This window comes from Chrysochloris asiatica, unplaced genomic scaffold (assembly GCF_000296735.1).
Source record: "Chrysochloris asiatica unplaced genomic scaffold, ChrAsi1.0 scaffold00009, whole genome shotgun sequence".
NCBI lineage: Eukaryota > Metazoa > Chordata > Mammalia > Afrosoricida > Chrysochloridae > Chrysochloris > Chrysochloris asiatica.
In genome coordinates, this window is record NW_006408527.1 from 19,340,170 (window position 1) to 19,357,938 (window position 17,769).

A 17,769-nucleotide genomic window follows, 5' to 3' on the forward strand; every position below is an offset into this window, starting at 1 on the left:
ACTCTTCTTCTTGAGAAATTTCAAGATGCCACTTTTGGTTGTTTTGACATAACTTAGGATTTAATTTTCAGCCTGTTTTGTTTTTTGTCTGCTTGTCCCACTCCACAATTCCCATTCAGGCTTTTTTTCTAGTTATAAACAATTCAGGGCCAGCTGTGGCCGTTTGGTTTTAATTGGAAACTGTCTCTTTAAATTTTGAGGAGATCTGTGAGCATGCGTAGTAGAACCCTCTGAGGGTGGAGCTGAGGTGTCCATTAGCTCAGGCATCCCTACAGTCACCAGAATGGAGGTGCGCAGACAACAAGGGACCAATGAACAGATACCAAAAGAAAAGAATGTCCACACCTTTATCTCCGCAGTTCTGCCAGGTGTCCGTGACTGCTATGATCCTTCCCCCGCTTGGTTTCACCCAAGATGGCGGCTCCTGGAGCAGCTGAGCATTCCGAACTAGAAAGGAATGGATTTCTTGCTTCTGCCACAAACTCCCCCATCTGTAAGCCTTCCAACCTTATAAATATTCCTTTATATGTGGTTCAGAGTTCTGGGACCATCCCCTGAGCCTGCTTGGTTGGGTATTCTGTGTTGTTGCTAACGGAGCTCCCTTAGCACTTCCACCCAATCCGCCATCTTGTTTGTTCTCTCCTTTTGGTGATGTTTTGAACAACAGAACAAAATGGCACCCTGTCCTACCTCAACTTCATGATAGTTGATATGTTTGAGCCTATTATTGTGGTAAACAGCCCTGGTGGATCTGTGGGATAAGCTCTGGACTGCTATACCACAAAGTTGGCAGTTCAAATCCACCAGCTGCTCATTGGGAAAAAGATGAGGCTTTCTACTCCCATGAAGATTTACAATCTTGGAAACCCTATTCAGGGTCGCTATAAGTCAGAACTGACTTGATAGCACCTAACAACAAGAGTGAGTCAGGATCAGTTAGAACACATTTAACAGTAACATTTCCTCACTTATTGACTATCTCATTATCTGACATTTTGCATTCATGACAATAGTAAAAAAATGTAATGATGTACATCTGGCAGTAATGAACTGCGAGATGTGAGGCAAGAGGAATGCTGGGTTTCATGGTTAAGATTATGTGTCAGCTTGGCTCGGCCACGACTCTTGGTGGTTTAGCAGTTATGTAATGATGCAGTCATCCTCCATCGTCTCAAAGCAGTCTAGTGTTTGGAATCTAACCATGATGATGAGTGAGGAGTTGTTGTTGTTGTTAAGTGCCGTTGAGTCCGTTCTGACTCATAGGGACCCTGTATAGGGTTTCCGAGGAACGGCTAGTGAATATGAATCCCTGGCCTTGCAGTTAATGAGGAGTGGGTTTAGTCAAATTTGACAGTCTTTCTTTTTATAGCTTCCGAGTTTTTAATTCCTATGCTGAGATGAGGAAACTTCTTCCCATGCCAGATATAAGTACATTAAACTTGTATGTGGAATCACCAAAACCAGACTAATTTTATTTTGTACATACATATGTATTTCATTCTTACCACAGCAGTGGAAACACTGCACAAAAATAACTCAAGTGTTTTTATCTCATTTCTTGCCATACACACATCCTGCCAACATTCTACCTTTGACTTACTGATGAATAAGGAAAGATTAAAGGGAAAAGGAACTATGAGAGATGCTCTGTCTTTCTTTTTCTTTGTATCCCATTATTTTCAGCTTAACTGTTAAGCCTTAACAGCGAAATCATTCAAGTGAGAAAGGATATGATAGGGTTCCTCGGCCATTTGTATTTCTTAAAACACTATTGTCTTCTTTCTGGGTTCAAGGCTCTGGTTTGAACAGAAAGTGCAGTCTCTCAGGACTGTCAGAGTCCCTGATAACTCAGTGGTAGATGCCACATTTCTTGTACTCACTTTGAGTCACATGGACCCATAATCTATGTTTGTGGGGCATTGTCAAAGCTATATGCATATACAGTCACAAGGAATAATGGGTATGCATAATGTGTGCTTCTCTTTCCACCCACATGCAGGCTCCATTGTACCAAACCCAAACTAAACCCACTGCCCACACCCAGTCACTTTTCTCTATTATGCACTTATCCTTGCCTTGTTCCATAATGCATGGCCAGCTGCTTCACAGTCTCTCTCAGTTCTGGTGACTTCTTTCTCCCCACACTGCTTCTTGTTGTGTGTTGAGTTGATTCCGACTCATAGCAATTCTATAGGACAGAGTAAAACCGCCTCAGAGGGTTTCCAAGTCTGTCATTGTTATGGGAGCAGATTGCCATAATGCAAAAAAAAAGCAAAAAGCAGTTTTTTTGCTCCCATGGAGTGGTTGGTAGGTTTGAACTGCTGACCTTTTGGTGAGCAGTCTAGCACTTCACTGTTTGGCCACCAGAATTCCTTAAGTCCTCTGCAGAGGGAGATGATGATCATCTTCCAGGGGTGATAGTAAAAGGAGGGAGAAAAAGCTTCTCTAACTGGTCTCTCTAGCTTTGATCACCTCTCAGTTCTTCTACATCAACCAAGGATGTGATATAGTGGAGACCAGTCCGTTATAGGACTAGTTTCCCTTTACTCAGTAAATTCTTGGGGTACTGGGATGGGGAGAGAAGAAGGCAGACTGACTCCCAGCAGCAAGTGGTGGCACTCTAAACTAAGAAAGTGGGGTAATTTGCACCTTTAGCACTCAGTCTTAGCCTCAATTCTGGAACATTAGGGGAAAAAAAACACCTCACTCAACATCTTACAGTATATGTCCTGGCACTCGTATCACAGCACCAAACATCAATTATCATTAATCTGTCTTTATCTTGGACCTTACACTGTGAGCCAGGGTGGGTATAAATAATTTTTTTTTCCAGTTGGCAAAGTGCCTGAAGATTGATAAGGAAGACTGGGTACATATGTTAATGAAACAAAACAAATAGCCAGAATAATTATGTTGTTGTTGTTAAGTGCCGTTGAGTTGGTTTCCAAGGAGTGGCTGGTGACTTTGAACCACCAATCTTATGTTCAAACCGATCATGCAATTCAGTGCATTTTATCCTGCAGCACCATACAAAACTCAATAACTGAACGCACTGTCATTGACTTATTATGTTTCTCCATAGAGTTTCCAAAGGAGCTCTGGTAGCTCTGCTGTGAAACGCAAGGTCAGCAGTTCGAAACAACCAGCTGTTCCATGGGAGAAAGATGAGGCATTCTGCTCCCATAAAGATTTACAGCCTTGGAAACCCTGTACAGGGTTGCTATGCTTCGGAACAACTCCACGGCACATAACAACCACCACCACCATAGAGTTTCCAAGACTGTAAATCTTTACAAGAGCAGATAGCCTCCTCTTTCTTCTGAGGATTTGCTGATGGGTTTGAACCATTGACCTTGCCATTAGCAGCCTAATACCCAATCCACAGCACCACCAGGACTCCTTACACCTGTACTTTATGTTGTTTTGCAGAAGCAACAAAGGCACAGAATGGCTTTCACTTATTTTAGTGGGACCAACGTAGACATCTTCACTCTCAGATTCATCCATCCTATCTTTAAATTTTATTTTAAATTTTAGATGTATAAAAGAGTTGCAAAGATAATACAGAGTGTCCTGTATATCCTGTTAACATCTTTTATTACCATGGCACACAATTATTGAAAAGTACGAAGTTGACATTGGTATAACACTATTAAGGTGGCATGATGGTTACACGTGCAGCTGCTAACTGGAAGGTTGGTGATTTGAACTCAACCAGCATCACTTTGGGACAAAAACCTGGTAATCTGTTCCCGTACAGATTACAACCTAGAAAGCTCCATGGGGCAGTACTACTCTGTCACATGGAGGTCACTAGGACTTGGAACAGACTCGACGGACGTACCAACAACCCTCTTAATTATAATGTAGACTTTATTTAAACATCACCAGTTTTCACACTAATGTTCTTTTTTCTATCCAGGCTCCAACCCAAGACACCAGCTGCATCTAATCATCATGTCTTCTTGGTCTGGGACCGTTTCTCAGCCTCTCTTTGTCTTTCATGACAAAGTTCTGGTCAGGTATGTTGTAAAATGTTATTCACACTAGTTTTCTGATTTTTTTTCATGATTAGACTGGGTTATGTATTTTTAGGAAGAATGCAGAGGTGACTTATTACTAGAAATGCTGAACTTGCTCATTTGGTTACGAACTTTCTGCCAAGTTTCTCTATTGTGTAGTTACTGTTTTTCCTTTCCATACTCTGTTCATTAAAAATGAGCTATGACATCTGGCCCACACTCAAGGAAATCAAGCTCCACCTTCCAGAGAGGAAGGTTTTGAGGAATTTGTAGCTGTGGATTGAAACTACCACTGTTGTGAATAAATATTAGGGGGAGAGTGTTCAACTCTTCAAGGCTGTGTAGTTGTGTTTCTCCTTAAAGTATCACTCACTAATTTTAGCTTTCACCAGTAGACTTGCCTATAGTAAATGTGGTGGACTCCTTGTGTGGCACTGTAGGCTCAACACGACTGCAAACCACAAGGTCAGCAGTTCAAACCCACCAGCAGCTCTCAGGAACCCTATACAGCATTGCTATGAGTCGGAACCAACTCGATGGCACTTCACAACAACATAAAATTGTAGTCTCTTATTAAATTGTGATACAAATATACGTAACAAAACATTTGCCATGACACCCGATTTTACACATAACATTCAATGACATTAATGACACCATCATTTTGTGCAGCCATCACCACTATCTGCTTCTACCTTTTTCATCAACCTGAACTGAAACTCAGTAGCACCCCTTCAAGGAGAATATCTCACTTCCCCTTCCCACCCACTCCTCGTAACCACTGGTAAGCTTTGTTTAGATGCATTTGTGTATTCTAGATATTTCACATAAAGGGGATCATACAATCTCTGTCTGACATTTAGCATGTTTTCAGTTTCATCCATGTTGTAGCGTGTATGAGAATTTCATTTCTCTTTGTGGCTGAGAAGTAAACGCTAACGATGACTTCCCCCCCCTCCCCCATATTTCCCTCATTTCTTCTACATTATTTAAGTCATCTGTTGAGAAGATTGGTAATTTTCCTCTAATTGACTTATTCAACTATTTACTTATGGTATGGGCTCATGGACATTTATTGGCTAATCAATCAATATTTTAATTATTTATTTTTATTGCTCAGCTTATTTTAGCTTCGTGGAAGCTAAATGGAAGGTCTTTGGGTTGGCTTCTTTTGACTTGCCCTCAAGTTTTCTTCTTTTGTTTTTTGTACTTCCTTACTTTGGGGACCCACAAGACACCCCAGGTTCATCTTATATTTTCCCTGCCTCAACACTAGAGCCACCCATTTCTTCAAGAAGCCCTAAGTACATTCAATGAAGAATGGTATTTTGAAACCAAGATGTGCTGGTTGCTACTGGGGTGTCACTACTCCCAGCCCTGCTCAGTGTACAGAGCTAGAAAACAGATGCATGTATACTAATCCATGTGTGCCCACAAATATGTATTTATTTCTGTGATGATCTATTTGTATAAGGGGGCTTCAAAAAGTTTGTTGAAAATTCTATTCTCTTTTCATTTCATTTTTTCCACAATATTTTGAACCTCCCTAGTATATATGTTGGAGTTCTGGTATGGCTCTGTATGCTAAGCACTGGACTGCTAACCACAAGGTTGGCAGTTCAAACCCACCAGCCACTCCTAGGAAATCCTATGCAGGGTCACTATGAGTCAGAACCGACTCGATGGCACTTAACAACAACAACAGAATATATGTTGGGGAATGATGTTGCTCTGTACTCTAAAGATTGGACTTCAAACCACAAGGTCACCAGTTCAAACCCACCAGTGGCTCCTCAGGAGAAAGATGAGGTTTTCTGCTCCCCAAAAGATGTATAGCCTCAGAAACACTATACAGGGTCGCTATGAATCAGAACCAACTCCATGGCATACCACCACCACCACCACCACCACCATAAATGTTAAAATACCTGAGTTCATATTGTATCCCCAAACTTGAATTCAAAATCATAGGATTCATTCTAGCCTTTCCAACTTGCTTATTTGTAGCTTCTTTCTCTGACAGTGAGAGACTTGGCTGGGGCTATCTACAATATATTGACCTATTTGTTTAACCCTAGAATTAAGCAAAGGAACTCCGCTAGCGTAGTGGTTACAACTTAGGCTGCTAACCTCAAGGCCAACAGTTTGAAACTACCAACTGTTCTGCAGGAGAAAGAGGAGGATTTCTGCTCCTGTAAAGATTTACAGCTTCAGAAACCCTATGCAGGGTCCCTATGAGTTAGAAGCGACTCCACGGCATACAACCACCAACCAAGAATAAAGTAATCTCAGAATTGTTAATGCTATTCCTTTGAGATAAAGATTCTCCAACTGGAGTGAAGTATCCATGTAGTTTCCATGCTATTAGGTTTAGAATGAAAACACTGCTTTCCAAAGTTACTTTTGTCAGTTCATTCCCTTCCACCCCCTTCAGTGAGATTACATCATACATTTATAATACAATCACATTCATTTATTGCAATTTGCAGTCACCCCAGGTTCTGCTGACATTAGGCTTAATTTTCTTTTCTTTTTTTTTTTTTTTTAATTCAATTAAAGTCATTCCTGGTGGTGCACTTTTCTTTGTATTTTGACAAAATGCATGGGGTCAAACATCTACTACCACAGTGCCATATAGAACTGGTCTAAACTAACCCAAATCCAAACCTGACCCTATAGGACAGAGGAGAACTACCCTATGGGGTTCCTAAGACTAATCTTTACTGGACCAAACTACCATATCTTTCTCCCATGGGGCCACTGGTGGCTTTGAACCCCCAACCTTTTAGTTAGCAACTGAACACTAACCACTATTATTAAGCTAGGTATGAGGCTTTCTGGTCCTATAAAGATTTGCAGCCTTGGAAACCTTATACAGTGTCACTAGCTATGAGTTGAAACCGACACACCACCATCACCACCACCACTTGGTGTAGTGCTATAGGATAAGCACTGGACTGCTAACAACAAGGTCTATGTTTTAAACCTACCAGACACTCCTTGGAAACCCTATACAGAGTCTCTGTGAGTCAGAACTGACTTGACGGCACTTAACAACAACTATATATATAAGAAACTCTTGTGGTGTGGTGGTTACAAATTGGGTTGCTAACCTCAAGGTCAGCAGTTTGAAACGACCAGCTCTTTCATGGGAGAAAGATGAGGCTTTCTGCTCCCATAATATGAGTCGGAACCAACTCGATGGCACATAACCACTACCATCATATATATATGGAGACCTGGTGTGGTGCTGTGGGTTAAAGCACTGGACTGTAAAGTTGGTTTGAACTGAAAGGTCAGGGGTTCAAGTTCACCGGCTGCTCTTTGGAAACCCTATACAGGGTTGTGATGAGTCAGAAGCAACTTGATGGCACTTAGCTCTGGTAGCATAGTGGGTTACAAGTTGCGCTGCTAACCACAAGGTCAGCAGTGCAAATCTACCAGCTGCTCCTTGGGAGAATGATGAGGCATTCTGTTCTCGTAAAGATGTATAGCCTCTGAAACCCTATACAGGGTGGCCAAGAGCTAAGACCGACTCTGCAGCCCATAACCACCACCACCACCTTAAGTATATTAAAATAAACCTGAGCTCATATTGTATCTTCAACTCAAATCCAGAGTAAATGTACCACTGTTTGTTTAAACCACTCACCTGTTGAGGATATTTGGGTTATTTCTAGTTTGGGACAATTATGAATAAAGTTGCTACAAACACTCATGTGTCAGTTTTTATGGGAACATAAATTTTCATTTCACGTGGGTAATACCTAGGAATGGGATGGCTGGGTTATTTGGGAAGTATATATTTAACTTAATAAGAGACTGGCAGTCTTCCAAAGTGACTATAATATGCTTTTCAATTCATTAGCAATGACTGAGTTTCTGTTGTTTCGCATTCTTACTAGCATTTGGTTGTCTGCACTTTTTGTTTTTTTTAAAGGGGGAAACTCCTCCCCTTGACTTCTTCCTTCCTGTTGGCCTCTGCCTAGATTACAAAATAATCTGTACTCTTGCTTTGCAGCTGGGCGTTAGTGAAGGCAAAGATTTTAGATGACTTCATGTTTCCACTGGGCAAAAGGCATGATTCCATTGCTTATCTCCTATAAATGCAGATTCAGCAAGAATTCTTAGGTTGGTATGATGGGTGACAGGAATACCTATCTGGCTTTCCCAAACCTGTGCTCCTTCTAAGCTTTAGTTCCCTATTTACCTCAGCCTCTTTTGAGCCCAACCAAATGATTCCTCTGAGACACTGGAGTGGTCAGAGATCATCACTACAGACCATGGGTACAGCAGGATAAACCACCCCCTGGAGCTTTCCAGCTGGGTGACTAGGTCTTAATTCATCAGGAAGGAGCTGGGTATCCAGTCCCTGCTCAGAGTCTCTGTATTCTAAATTGGCAGGTAGCACTCTCTCATAGTCACTATCATCCTCACTTGATGACTCTTCTCCATGCTTCATCTGACTATTCTCACTCTGTGCCAATGGCTGAAAGGTCATGTGATCCACTAAAACAAGAAACCTGCCTGACTGCATGACAGGCTGCATGTGGGTCCCCAGAGCATCTGTCCTGCCTTCTACAGGGTCTATATTTAAGGATGTCACTCTTTCCCCTGCCTGCTGCTGGCCTCCATCGGCATCTGCTGATGGAACATTTTCATAATCTCGGGAGCACTGCAAAGTCATCCAGGACTGCTCTGCCTGGGTGGCCCCAAGATTGAATTCTGACATATTCACATAGTCATTTGAAGTCTGAGAAGAACTTTCCTCATCACTGAGTTGGTCATCGCTCTCAGTTCCTGGAGACCAAACTCTGGTGTCTTCACTGGTATCCCTGTGGCCCATGTCTCTTTTGTCAGGAAAGTCCAGCTCTTGTGCTCTTGGGAGGACAAAGAGGTTCCCAGGGGAGGTGGAAGTTACAGTCACAGTGATCTCTTCGGCTCTGGGCACATTGACATAGTCCCTCGAATCCTCTGATGAAATGCTTAGGTCGTCTCTGGAAGCTCCGACATTGATGTAGTATGCTGAAGGAGTGAGGGTCCTACACATCTGGGGCACCATGGCATTGTCATAGACACCCATCACATACGCTACGGTACAGGTATGGCCTTGACGCACCTGGACGGCATTGCCCATGCATGAAGACTGTGGGGAAGAAGACACGGTCAGTGAGGGGTAGGGGCAGTATTACAAACTGGAGAAACTCAGAGCACTTCGAGAGGTAGCGTAGCTTGGTGACTAAAGCTATAGGATTAGGTTCAGAATGAAGGGCTCAAATCCCAGCCACACCACTTACCTAACGAGAGAGCATAGACAAATGCATGGAATTCATGTTTTCTAATTTAAGGATGATTATAATACCAACATTATAAGATTTTTGTGAAGAGAAAATGGATTACTAGTGTTATGGATTGAATTGTGATCTCCCCCTCAAAAATATATGTATTGTAAATCCTAACCCCTCTATGTGTGGTTATAATCTCATTTGGAAATGGGGTTTCTTGTTATGTTAATGAAGCCAGTTTCAAATACAATGTATTTTAAACTAATCCTTTTTGAGCTATTAAAGAGATTAAACAAGCAATCAAATGGAGCAGAGAAAGGAGAAGAAAATGCCAAGCTACAGGAAGGTCTCCCAGGCACAGAAGCTGGGAAGAAACAAAATTTTCCTTTAGAGCCAACAGATAAAGCCTTCCTCTAGAGTTGGCACCCTGATTTCTGACTTCTAGTCTCCTAAACTGAGACAGAGTAAAGTTCTGTTTGTTAAGGCTTTCTACTTGTGGTCTATCTTATGTATGTTGTTGTTGTCAAATTCCATTGAGTCATTTCCAACTCATATCGACCCTTGTATAGGGTTTTAGAGGAGCAGCACCACCAAATAACCAAGACAATTAGTATTTACAATGTCCCCTGGTACATAAAAGAAAAAGAAAAAAAAAAGGCTTGCCATTATTATTAAGCGGGAGAAAGATAAGGCTTTCTGTTCCCATAAAGATTTAGGGCCTAAGAAATCCTATAGAAGGTCTTTAGTTATAAGCTGAAAGTGACTCAGGGACACATCACCACCACTGTTATTAAAAGGGGAACTGACATACAGACTCAGTTGGTTACATTGTTTTTTTAATGCAAATAACAAGCCCAAACATTATAATGCTTATAGTGATCATAAGAGATGAACATGGTTGTTGTTGTTATGTGCAGTGGAGTCGGTTCCGACCCATAGCGACCCTGTACAGGGTTTCTGAGGCTGTAAATCTTTACAGGAGCAGAAAGCCTCATCTTTCTCCTGCGGAACAGCTGGTAGTTTCAAACTGCTGTCCCTGAGGTTCGCAGCCCGATTCGTAACCACTAAGCTACCAGAGTTCCTTTTACAAAGGGGATATTTCCAGAACTTCTAGATTTTCAAGAAAGTAGGAAATCTGGACTTTCAATTTGAAATCTCTTAGTTTTTTAATGTTAGCAGCTGATTCAGGATGTTCCTAAAATCCTGCTGAGTCCAAATCAAATTTCTTTACAAGCATACGTCAGTTTGGGATTAAAACTCTAAATTCACTCAGGTCCCACCCACATTCTAGAATGAGCTTTGCCAATGAAATTTACTTTTGCCCCCATGCCCTTATCCCCTTGCTGCCCTGGGGAAGTCTGAACTTGCAGCAGCAGAGCTCAAGGAGTGGAATGCCTAGAGGACGAGGAAGCAAAGGCATAGACTGGGTGGACATGGCTGTGTCATTGAACCTAAACCCCTGGGTACTGAGAGGTTGGGTACTGAACAAAATCAGCAGGAGCACTGCCATACTTACCTGAGGATGGCCACAGAATAGGAGAGACTGCTCCTTCAATAAACACAAGCTAATCTATGAGAATTAAATAGGAACCCCTCTACTATAGACGGTGCCTCCTGACAGAATTAGTCTTGGGCTCTTCCCTGGAGCTGCCTTCAGAACCAAATCATAAGATACATGAGGTTATAGTTATTCATTGTAATTCTTCCTTCCTTGGTAACCTCAAAGAAGGAATAGGGAGCCTTGGTGGCCCAATGGTTAAGCACTCGGTTGCTAACCAAAAGGTTGGCAGTTCTAAACCACCCAGCACCTCCCAAACAGAAAGACTTGATGATCTCTTCCCTTTAAGATTCAAAACCAAACTAAGCACACTGGCATCAAGTTGATTCTGACTCAGCGACCCTATAGAGTTTCTGAGACTGTAAATCTTTGGGGGAGAAGTCTCATTTTTCTCCAGAGGAGCAGCTGGTAGATTAGCAATCCAGTGCTTATCCTACAATACCACCAGTTCTGCTGCCATCTGAGGTCAGTGTGAGTGGAAATCAACTCAGTAACATCTGACAATAATAATAACCTCAAAGGACAGCCCCCGTTTGATCACTTTGTAACTCAGTTACAGTGCTGAGTGACTTATGAATTGCTACTACTGAGGATAGTTGGAACAATAGGACACAGACCCTAGAAGTAATTCCCAAAGCAGAGTTTTAAAGTGTTTTGAACAGCCACGGTGTTGTTAGATTATCTGTGTGCCTTGCTGAGCTGATTACTATGAAGGAGTTGACTCTCCTTTGGATAAGCCAGTTCTAATATCTTTGTTAAAACAATCCACTTCAGTTCTAACATCATATCATGGAATACACATGCCCTGGTGCTTTTCTTAAAATTGCAAGCAATTGCTCTGTTCTTTCTTAATTTTCCTTCTTGGGCAGTAGGGAAGTCTTGGTCAACCCGATTTATTAATAGGGCTGCAGGGTAAGTGCCAAAGGACACATCACATATCTGTGGTGAAATAAGATCCTAGACCAGAACTCTTTCACTTCAGCTTTTCTGCCAGAGACCTGTCATTTCTCTCAAGGGGTTTGACTCTTACCGCATGATGAGGGGTAGGGCTGTTAGAATTTCTGGAAAGGAGGCTTTCAGTGCTGAAAACGCGAATGTTCCTGGATTGATGTCTCCCTGAAAGAAGAGATACCATGTCCTGGTGAGAGAGTGAGTGCTCTGAAGACTTTGTACTAGACAATCCCCACATCATGGGTGAAAGTGGGTTGTGTGGTGCCTTGGGGTCTGGTATGTTGTTCTCAGACAGTTAGAGCTATGATAATGATGGTCTCTGGGACCCAGGATCCTGCATAGCACCACTGGCACTAGAGGATAAGGCCTGGGGAAGCTGGGAAAGAACCTTTGGGTGGTTTTAGTCTTTCATGTTCTCCCCATACCTAGACACTCCCTTTCTTTGTCTTTTGCTTAACATACAGCCAAAAATAAAACCCCAAACCCAGACAAGTCTATTCTGTTCAGAGCTCTCTAAGCCCCCAATGGACTCCTGTCTTGTCCCTGTAGGATCAGTACTGAAACTGCAAACTACAAGGCCGGTAGTTCAAACCCACCAGCTTCTCCCTGGAAACCCTATACAGGGTCACCATGAGTCAGATTTGACTTGAAGGCACTTAACAACAACAACAGACTCCCACTGGAGCTGAGCCTTGCAACCTATCAACCCTATTCTCCCAGGTGTCCTGGGAGCAGATATTTATTGTATTTGGGCTCCATGGTTAGTCGCAAGAACCTACCTGGCTCTTCTGGCCTCCGAGGCAAGAAGTCATAAATGTTCTTAGGTCTTTGTCTGTACTGAGGCAGGGTCAACGAGGACATGGCAGTAACTCGGAAGTAAGGAACTGGGCCTGCAAGGCAATGCAAGAGATAGGGTAAGGGCAAGGGTCAGCTGCATAGACTCTTAGGAATGGACTGTTGTTCCTTGGAATTGTTCTCCACTCTCACTAGATGTCATTTAAAAAACACATTTTTTCAGTCTAGGCTAGTCTAGTCTGAGCTAGGCCAATAGAAGACTTGATGAACAGAAGCAGGAAGAGCAAATTGTGGCATAAGGGTACTGGACCAGAGACTTTCACAACTGAGCTCAGTCAGCACTGGGCATTTGGGAGCCGCTGCTCAGATATTGAGTATGACAGTGACTGATGTGTGGGGTAAGAACAGAGGTCTCTCTTGCGCAGAAGTTTATCCTTGGGAAATAACTTGGTGTGGTAGATGTTAAATAGACAGCAGCTGTTGAGTTGATTCCAGCTCATGGTGACTCCACAGGGTTCCCAAAGATTAATTTTTTGGGGGAAGTAGATCATCAGGTCTTTCATTCAAGATGCCTCTAGATTTGAAACTCTAATCTTACAGTTAGCAGCTGAACACATTAATTGTTTCCTCTATCCAGGGACACCAAACATGGGAGATTTAAAAATGAACAAAACCAAAACACGATACCATCAAGTCAACTCTGACTCAAAGCAATCTTAGAGATATGGGAGATCAAATAGCTCAAAATGGATTTTAAATGCCTGGCTTATTATTAGTCCTAGTGGGTCTCAATTTTGGAACAAAGGACTTACGTTTCTTCCAGCTCCACAAGATGCACAAAATCGTAATGATCAGGAGGGTGGCAAGGAGCCCTGCTATCACAGAAAAGATGCCGATGCTCTGGTGGTTTCTAGGAGGAAAAACACCATGGGAGGGTGGGAAGCTAGAAAAGAAACTTCCTTCAGTTGTATGAGCCCTGAGGATTTGGAAGGGACCCTCCATAAAGGAAAGCCAAAATTAGGGCATCTCTAAATAGTGACTTCAAGGAGAGGGGCCAATTTCACAAGGGGGAAAAGGACATATTCCCTTGAGGGCTTACTGTATGTTGTTGTTAAGTGCCATTGAGTCAGTTCCGACTCATAGTGAGCCTGTATGGGGTTTTCAAGGACTGCCAATATTGTGGTTCAAACCAACTCCTACATTGTAATGAAACAAGGTATATGATGTGTTGAATGTAAAACTGATGATCTGCCCTGTAAACTTTTATTCAATTCACAATAAAAACTTAAAAAAACAACAACCAGCTCCTAGCAACCCTGTATAGGGTTTCTGCAGAGGGGCTGGTGAATTTGAACCGCTGCATAGAACCTTATTTAATCTTTATAACAATTTCCTGCCTCTCTTTGTGGCCAAAGACACAGAGTTTTAGACTCAGAAAGTTAAAATAAGGTGTCAAAGATCACGCAGCTAGGAAGTAAACAGAGATGAAATGTGACTCTAGATTGTTTGGGTCCAAGGATGATGCTCTTTCTGTTCCACCACACTGAACTACAAACTTGTAACAGCAAGTCTATCTGCTTTGGCCTCTGTTTCTCCTCTCCAAGCTTCCTGGTTGAAACGGAGGAGAGGCTCATCCTGCTCTTAGTCGGGAGTGGCTCCTTGGCAGAGCCCAGCTTGCTGAACTTGAGTAACCTCCAAGTTGTGGAGCTGGTCTCCAGGCAACACACTGCTGTTTTGTGGAATCTGACCAATGCAAATGCCCTGAGCAAGTTCTGAGCTACCTTGCAACTCCTTGGCAGAGCTGGAGTTACTGCTCGGCTTTGCTTGGGTTGTGAAATGCATTCAAACGACAACCCCAGAAGGCTATGTCTACTGTAGCAGGAAACAGTCAAGTGAGCTTGTAGCAGGGATTCAGTAGCAGCCTTGCTACCCCTAAAAGATCATTTGCCAGGGAAACTTTGTAAGAGTTCCTGTCCTCCTCACCAATATTTACCCGGCTTTCTACTGAATATTTCTGCTTTGTTTATCCAACTTTCTTCTTGACATTTCCACTAGGCTGCCTTATAGCATTCTCAAACCAATGATTTCCAAAACAGAACTACTGTTTTCCTTGAACAGACCTGCTACTCTTCTGGTATTTCCTTTTTTTTTTTTTTTTTTATGTTTTATTGTGAGTTATATGATAATTTACATGAGAGAACCTCAGTTCCGTATTAATTCCATCGTATATCATTACATTGCCATGGTTCCAATCCCCTCCATGCATTGTCTTCCGACCAAAGGGCATATCCTAGAAGCCTGTGCTCTACACTCCCCTATCCCCCCTCAGTCTTCAGCCCACAATTCCTCTCCCTCTCTGGATCCAAAGTCCCCAGCCGCTTCATCCCTCCATGTCATCATCTCTGTCTCCATCTCAGGCATCCCCGGTTCTCTGGGTGGGGTCTCGTTCTTGGCTCTTATCTGTTGGTGGTCTCAGAGACCTCCGCTCCTAGACTGGAGAAATAATCGCTCTCTTCCTTGCTACAAAACATCTACCATTGCATTTCCAACACTCACAATCCGTCTTGATAACCATTATTCACTACAGTATCTCACGTAACCCATCTGTATTTCATTTCATCAGCTCCACCTAGACAAATTGGATAGTACTCACTGGTGATTCTGCCTTCCGCCATGCCCCCTAGCTCTAGGTTCCCTCTTGAAAGCTTGTAAGCCAGTTACTTCTTGCCTTTGTAGTCCCTCCCTCCCCATTTGGGTATCCAATGTCCAAGTTGCCCCTCTCTGTCTACTCTGTGTGTGGAGGGGGTGGGAATGTTTCCCTTGGAAAAGTGATCCTTTTGTTTTTATCACGATGAGATCTAGTTTTTTTTTGAAGTGATTGGTTGGTCCCTTAGTTAGGAAAGACCAAGGTCAGCAATCAGACCCCTGAGATGTGAGAAATCCAACTAGGCTGACAGCTAGCTCTAAAACAATTTTGTGTTTTCACAACTTTTCCATTTCTCCAACACCTTTCTTCTCTCTTCAACACTTATTCCTTTCCTCCTGGCTTCCCTGTGTAAAACTCTTCGAATCTACAGTTTGGTGGTCTTAGTGCACCTTAGCTTGGTTGTGAGAGGTGGCAGTATGGTTGTGCTTAAAGCTCCCCCCAGGCTGTCCAGGACCCTCTGTTTAAATCAGAGCATGGTGGGGCTCACTACCCAAGTCACTCACCTATTTGGGATGCCAAGAGTTACCTGTAGTGTGTTGGGCTTCAAGGTCCTCCCTTTGATTTCTGCAAGGGCTGGAGTGCTATGATCCATTGTCACATGGACCCCTGCAATGCTGTTTGGGTTCAGCTTCTCCTCCTAAGCCTTTTCTTGGTCATAATCAGCTACCCAGCATGCCTACCACTCTTTTTGGCTCTTCCTAATTTGCTGACTCCTAGGAGAAAAGGCAAATTGGTTTGTACTTTGCATACGATCATTTGTGAGGTAAACAATTGGTTAGCAGAAAATGTACAGAATTAGAGAAATCCTTCTCCCCTACCTTTCTTCCAAACACTCTCTAATTCATAGCTGTTCACGCTTAAGATTTCTTGATCTTAAATATCTATTAACTGGAGTCCTTCACAAACAAGGTTTTGTGATTTTTATTTCTTTCTTTCTAAAGCACCCATTTCTTTATTTTCATTCTAGAACTTGCTTGCTCCCAATAAATTTCCTACCCTATTCATAAACAAAAGCCTTTTGGGTTTTATTTCTTTCCTTCTAGAAATTTCTTTCCTTTGACAAGCTCCCTACCTCATCCCTGCCATTGAAATGTCAGGCTGAGCTGACCCAACATACAAAAAACAGATTGGTTCTACCTGGTTGTGGCTACAAAGTCCCAGTGCAGGAGGTAAGATCTTATCCTGGTGTGGTGTTACCAAAGGAGCCAGTTCAAGGGCGATCCATGGTCTTTGCCTCTGGTAGAGCGAGAGTGGGAGACTGCTAAGAAGTCCGGGGAGTTCAGTGAGAAACTCATCCTCATCCCCCCCTCACGTCTACCCTCATCACTTCCCGCCCCTAAAGAGAAAAAAGCAAATGCCTGCCAGAATGGAAACACAGAGTCAGTCACAGGAAGTGAAGCCACCAATGTGCTAATGAGGCATGGGGCACAGGAAATGCTACTCAGCTATCTCTTAATAAGACAGTAGAAAGCACATCTTCCAACCACTGGTCCCTGGGTTGATCCAGTGCTTTATGGCCTGTTATAAAATTCATGAAAAATAGATTTTCTGAGACACAGAGAATTTTTGAAACTTCCAGGTTTAATTTTTCAGCAAGTCTTACTGGGCACTGGAGAGTATTTTTCAGAAACAAACACCGATTTATGGTACCTCGTTCTGATTCAGTGGGTGAAAGATGCAGCTAAGCCTTTAAAAATAGACTCTTCCCAGGTGACTTTGATGGAGATGATGTGTGTTTCACGTTTTGAGAACCTCTGCTCTGGGTATTACCTTAGGAACGGAGCTGATGCTGGGTTCACAGAGCCCCTGGCCCTCTCTTGCATCCCACTGATACCTCTTGAGGACTGCCTCAGTGTCTCCTGCCTATTGGATACCTCTTGCTCTCTGGCCTCCAGGGAAGACCAGCCATAGACCTGCTTATTGGGCACTTGTTTGAGGAGCTACATGGCTCACCACACCAGTCTGCCCAAAGTGTCCCAAACTTCAAAGGCTGCTCAAAGTTTGTTTCTAACTCCCAACCTCTCATCAGCCTACAAATCTCCTGAAATTCTCTGCCGCTTAGAAAAGCCAAAGAGAAGGGACCATTACAACTATTATGAGGGTGTAAAAAAAGAGCTTTCAATTTCATTCCACAAGGAAGTGGAGTTCTAGATGGATGAGAAGAAAAGAAGACTTGCCCCTGTCTGCCCTCTTCTCAGTGTACATTAAGGTCCTGGCCTTCCTGGAGCTGGTAGCCCTTGCCTCATGCCCACCCCCTCAGCTGTGGATTGTTCCTGGTGACTTTCTCAAGATCTCTGACACTCTTTAAGTAAGCTTACCACACAGGAAGCAGAAGAGGCTAAGAGGTGGCCACTCCAAGAGCAGGAACCTGGATCTTCATCAGCTTCTTTGCATTGGGTCTGACTAAGAACCAGGACTCTGCATATATAACAGCTCCATTGTGCTGGTGGT

The 17,769-nt window shown here is 42.9% G+C and overlaps 1 protein-coding gene across 1 annotated transcript in view; it reads right to left on the reverse strand.

Moving 5' to 3' along the window:
* The window catches only part of LAX1 (lymphocyte transmembrane adaptor 1), a 39,329-nt gene extending 23,419 nt beyond the window's left edge, over nucleotides 1–15,910 (reverse strand). The window contains exons 1-5 of the mRNA XM_006834219.1: nucleotides 15,822–15,910; nucleotides 13,424–13,521; nucleotides 12,596–12,706; nucleotides 11,896–11,981; nucleotides 8,305–9,168 (exon numbers count right to left, since the gene is read on the reverse strand). Of these exons, the coding sequence (XP_006834282.1) occupies nucleotides 8,305–9,168; nucleotides 11,896–11,981; nucleotides 12,596–12,706; nucleotides 13,424–13,521; nucleotides 15,822–15,910 (1,248 nt within the window). The remainder of the gene's footprint in view (nucleotides 1–8,304; nucleotides 9,169–11,895; nucleotides 11,982–12,595; nucleotides 12,707–13,423; nucleotides 13,522–15,821) is intronic.
* Between the last annotated feature and the right edge of the window lie 1,859 nt (nucleotides 15,911–17,769).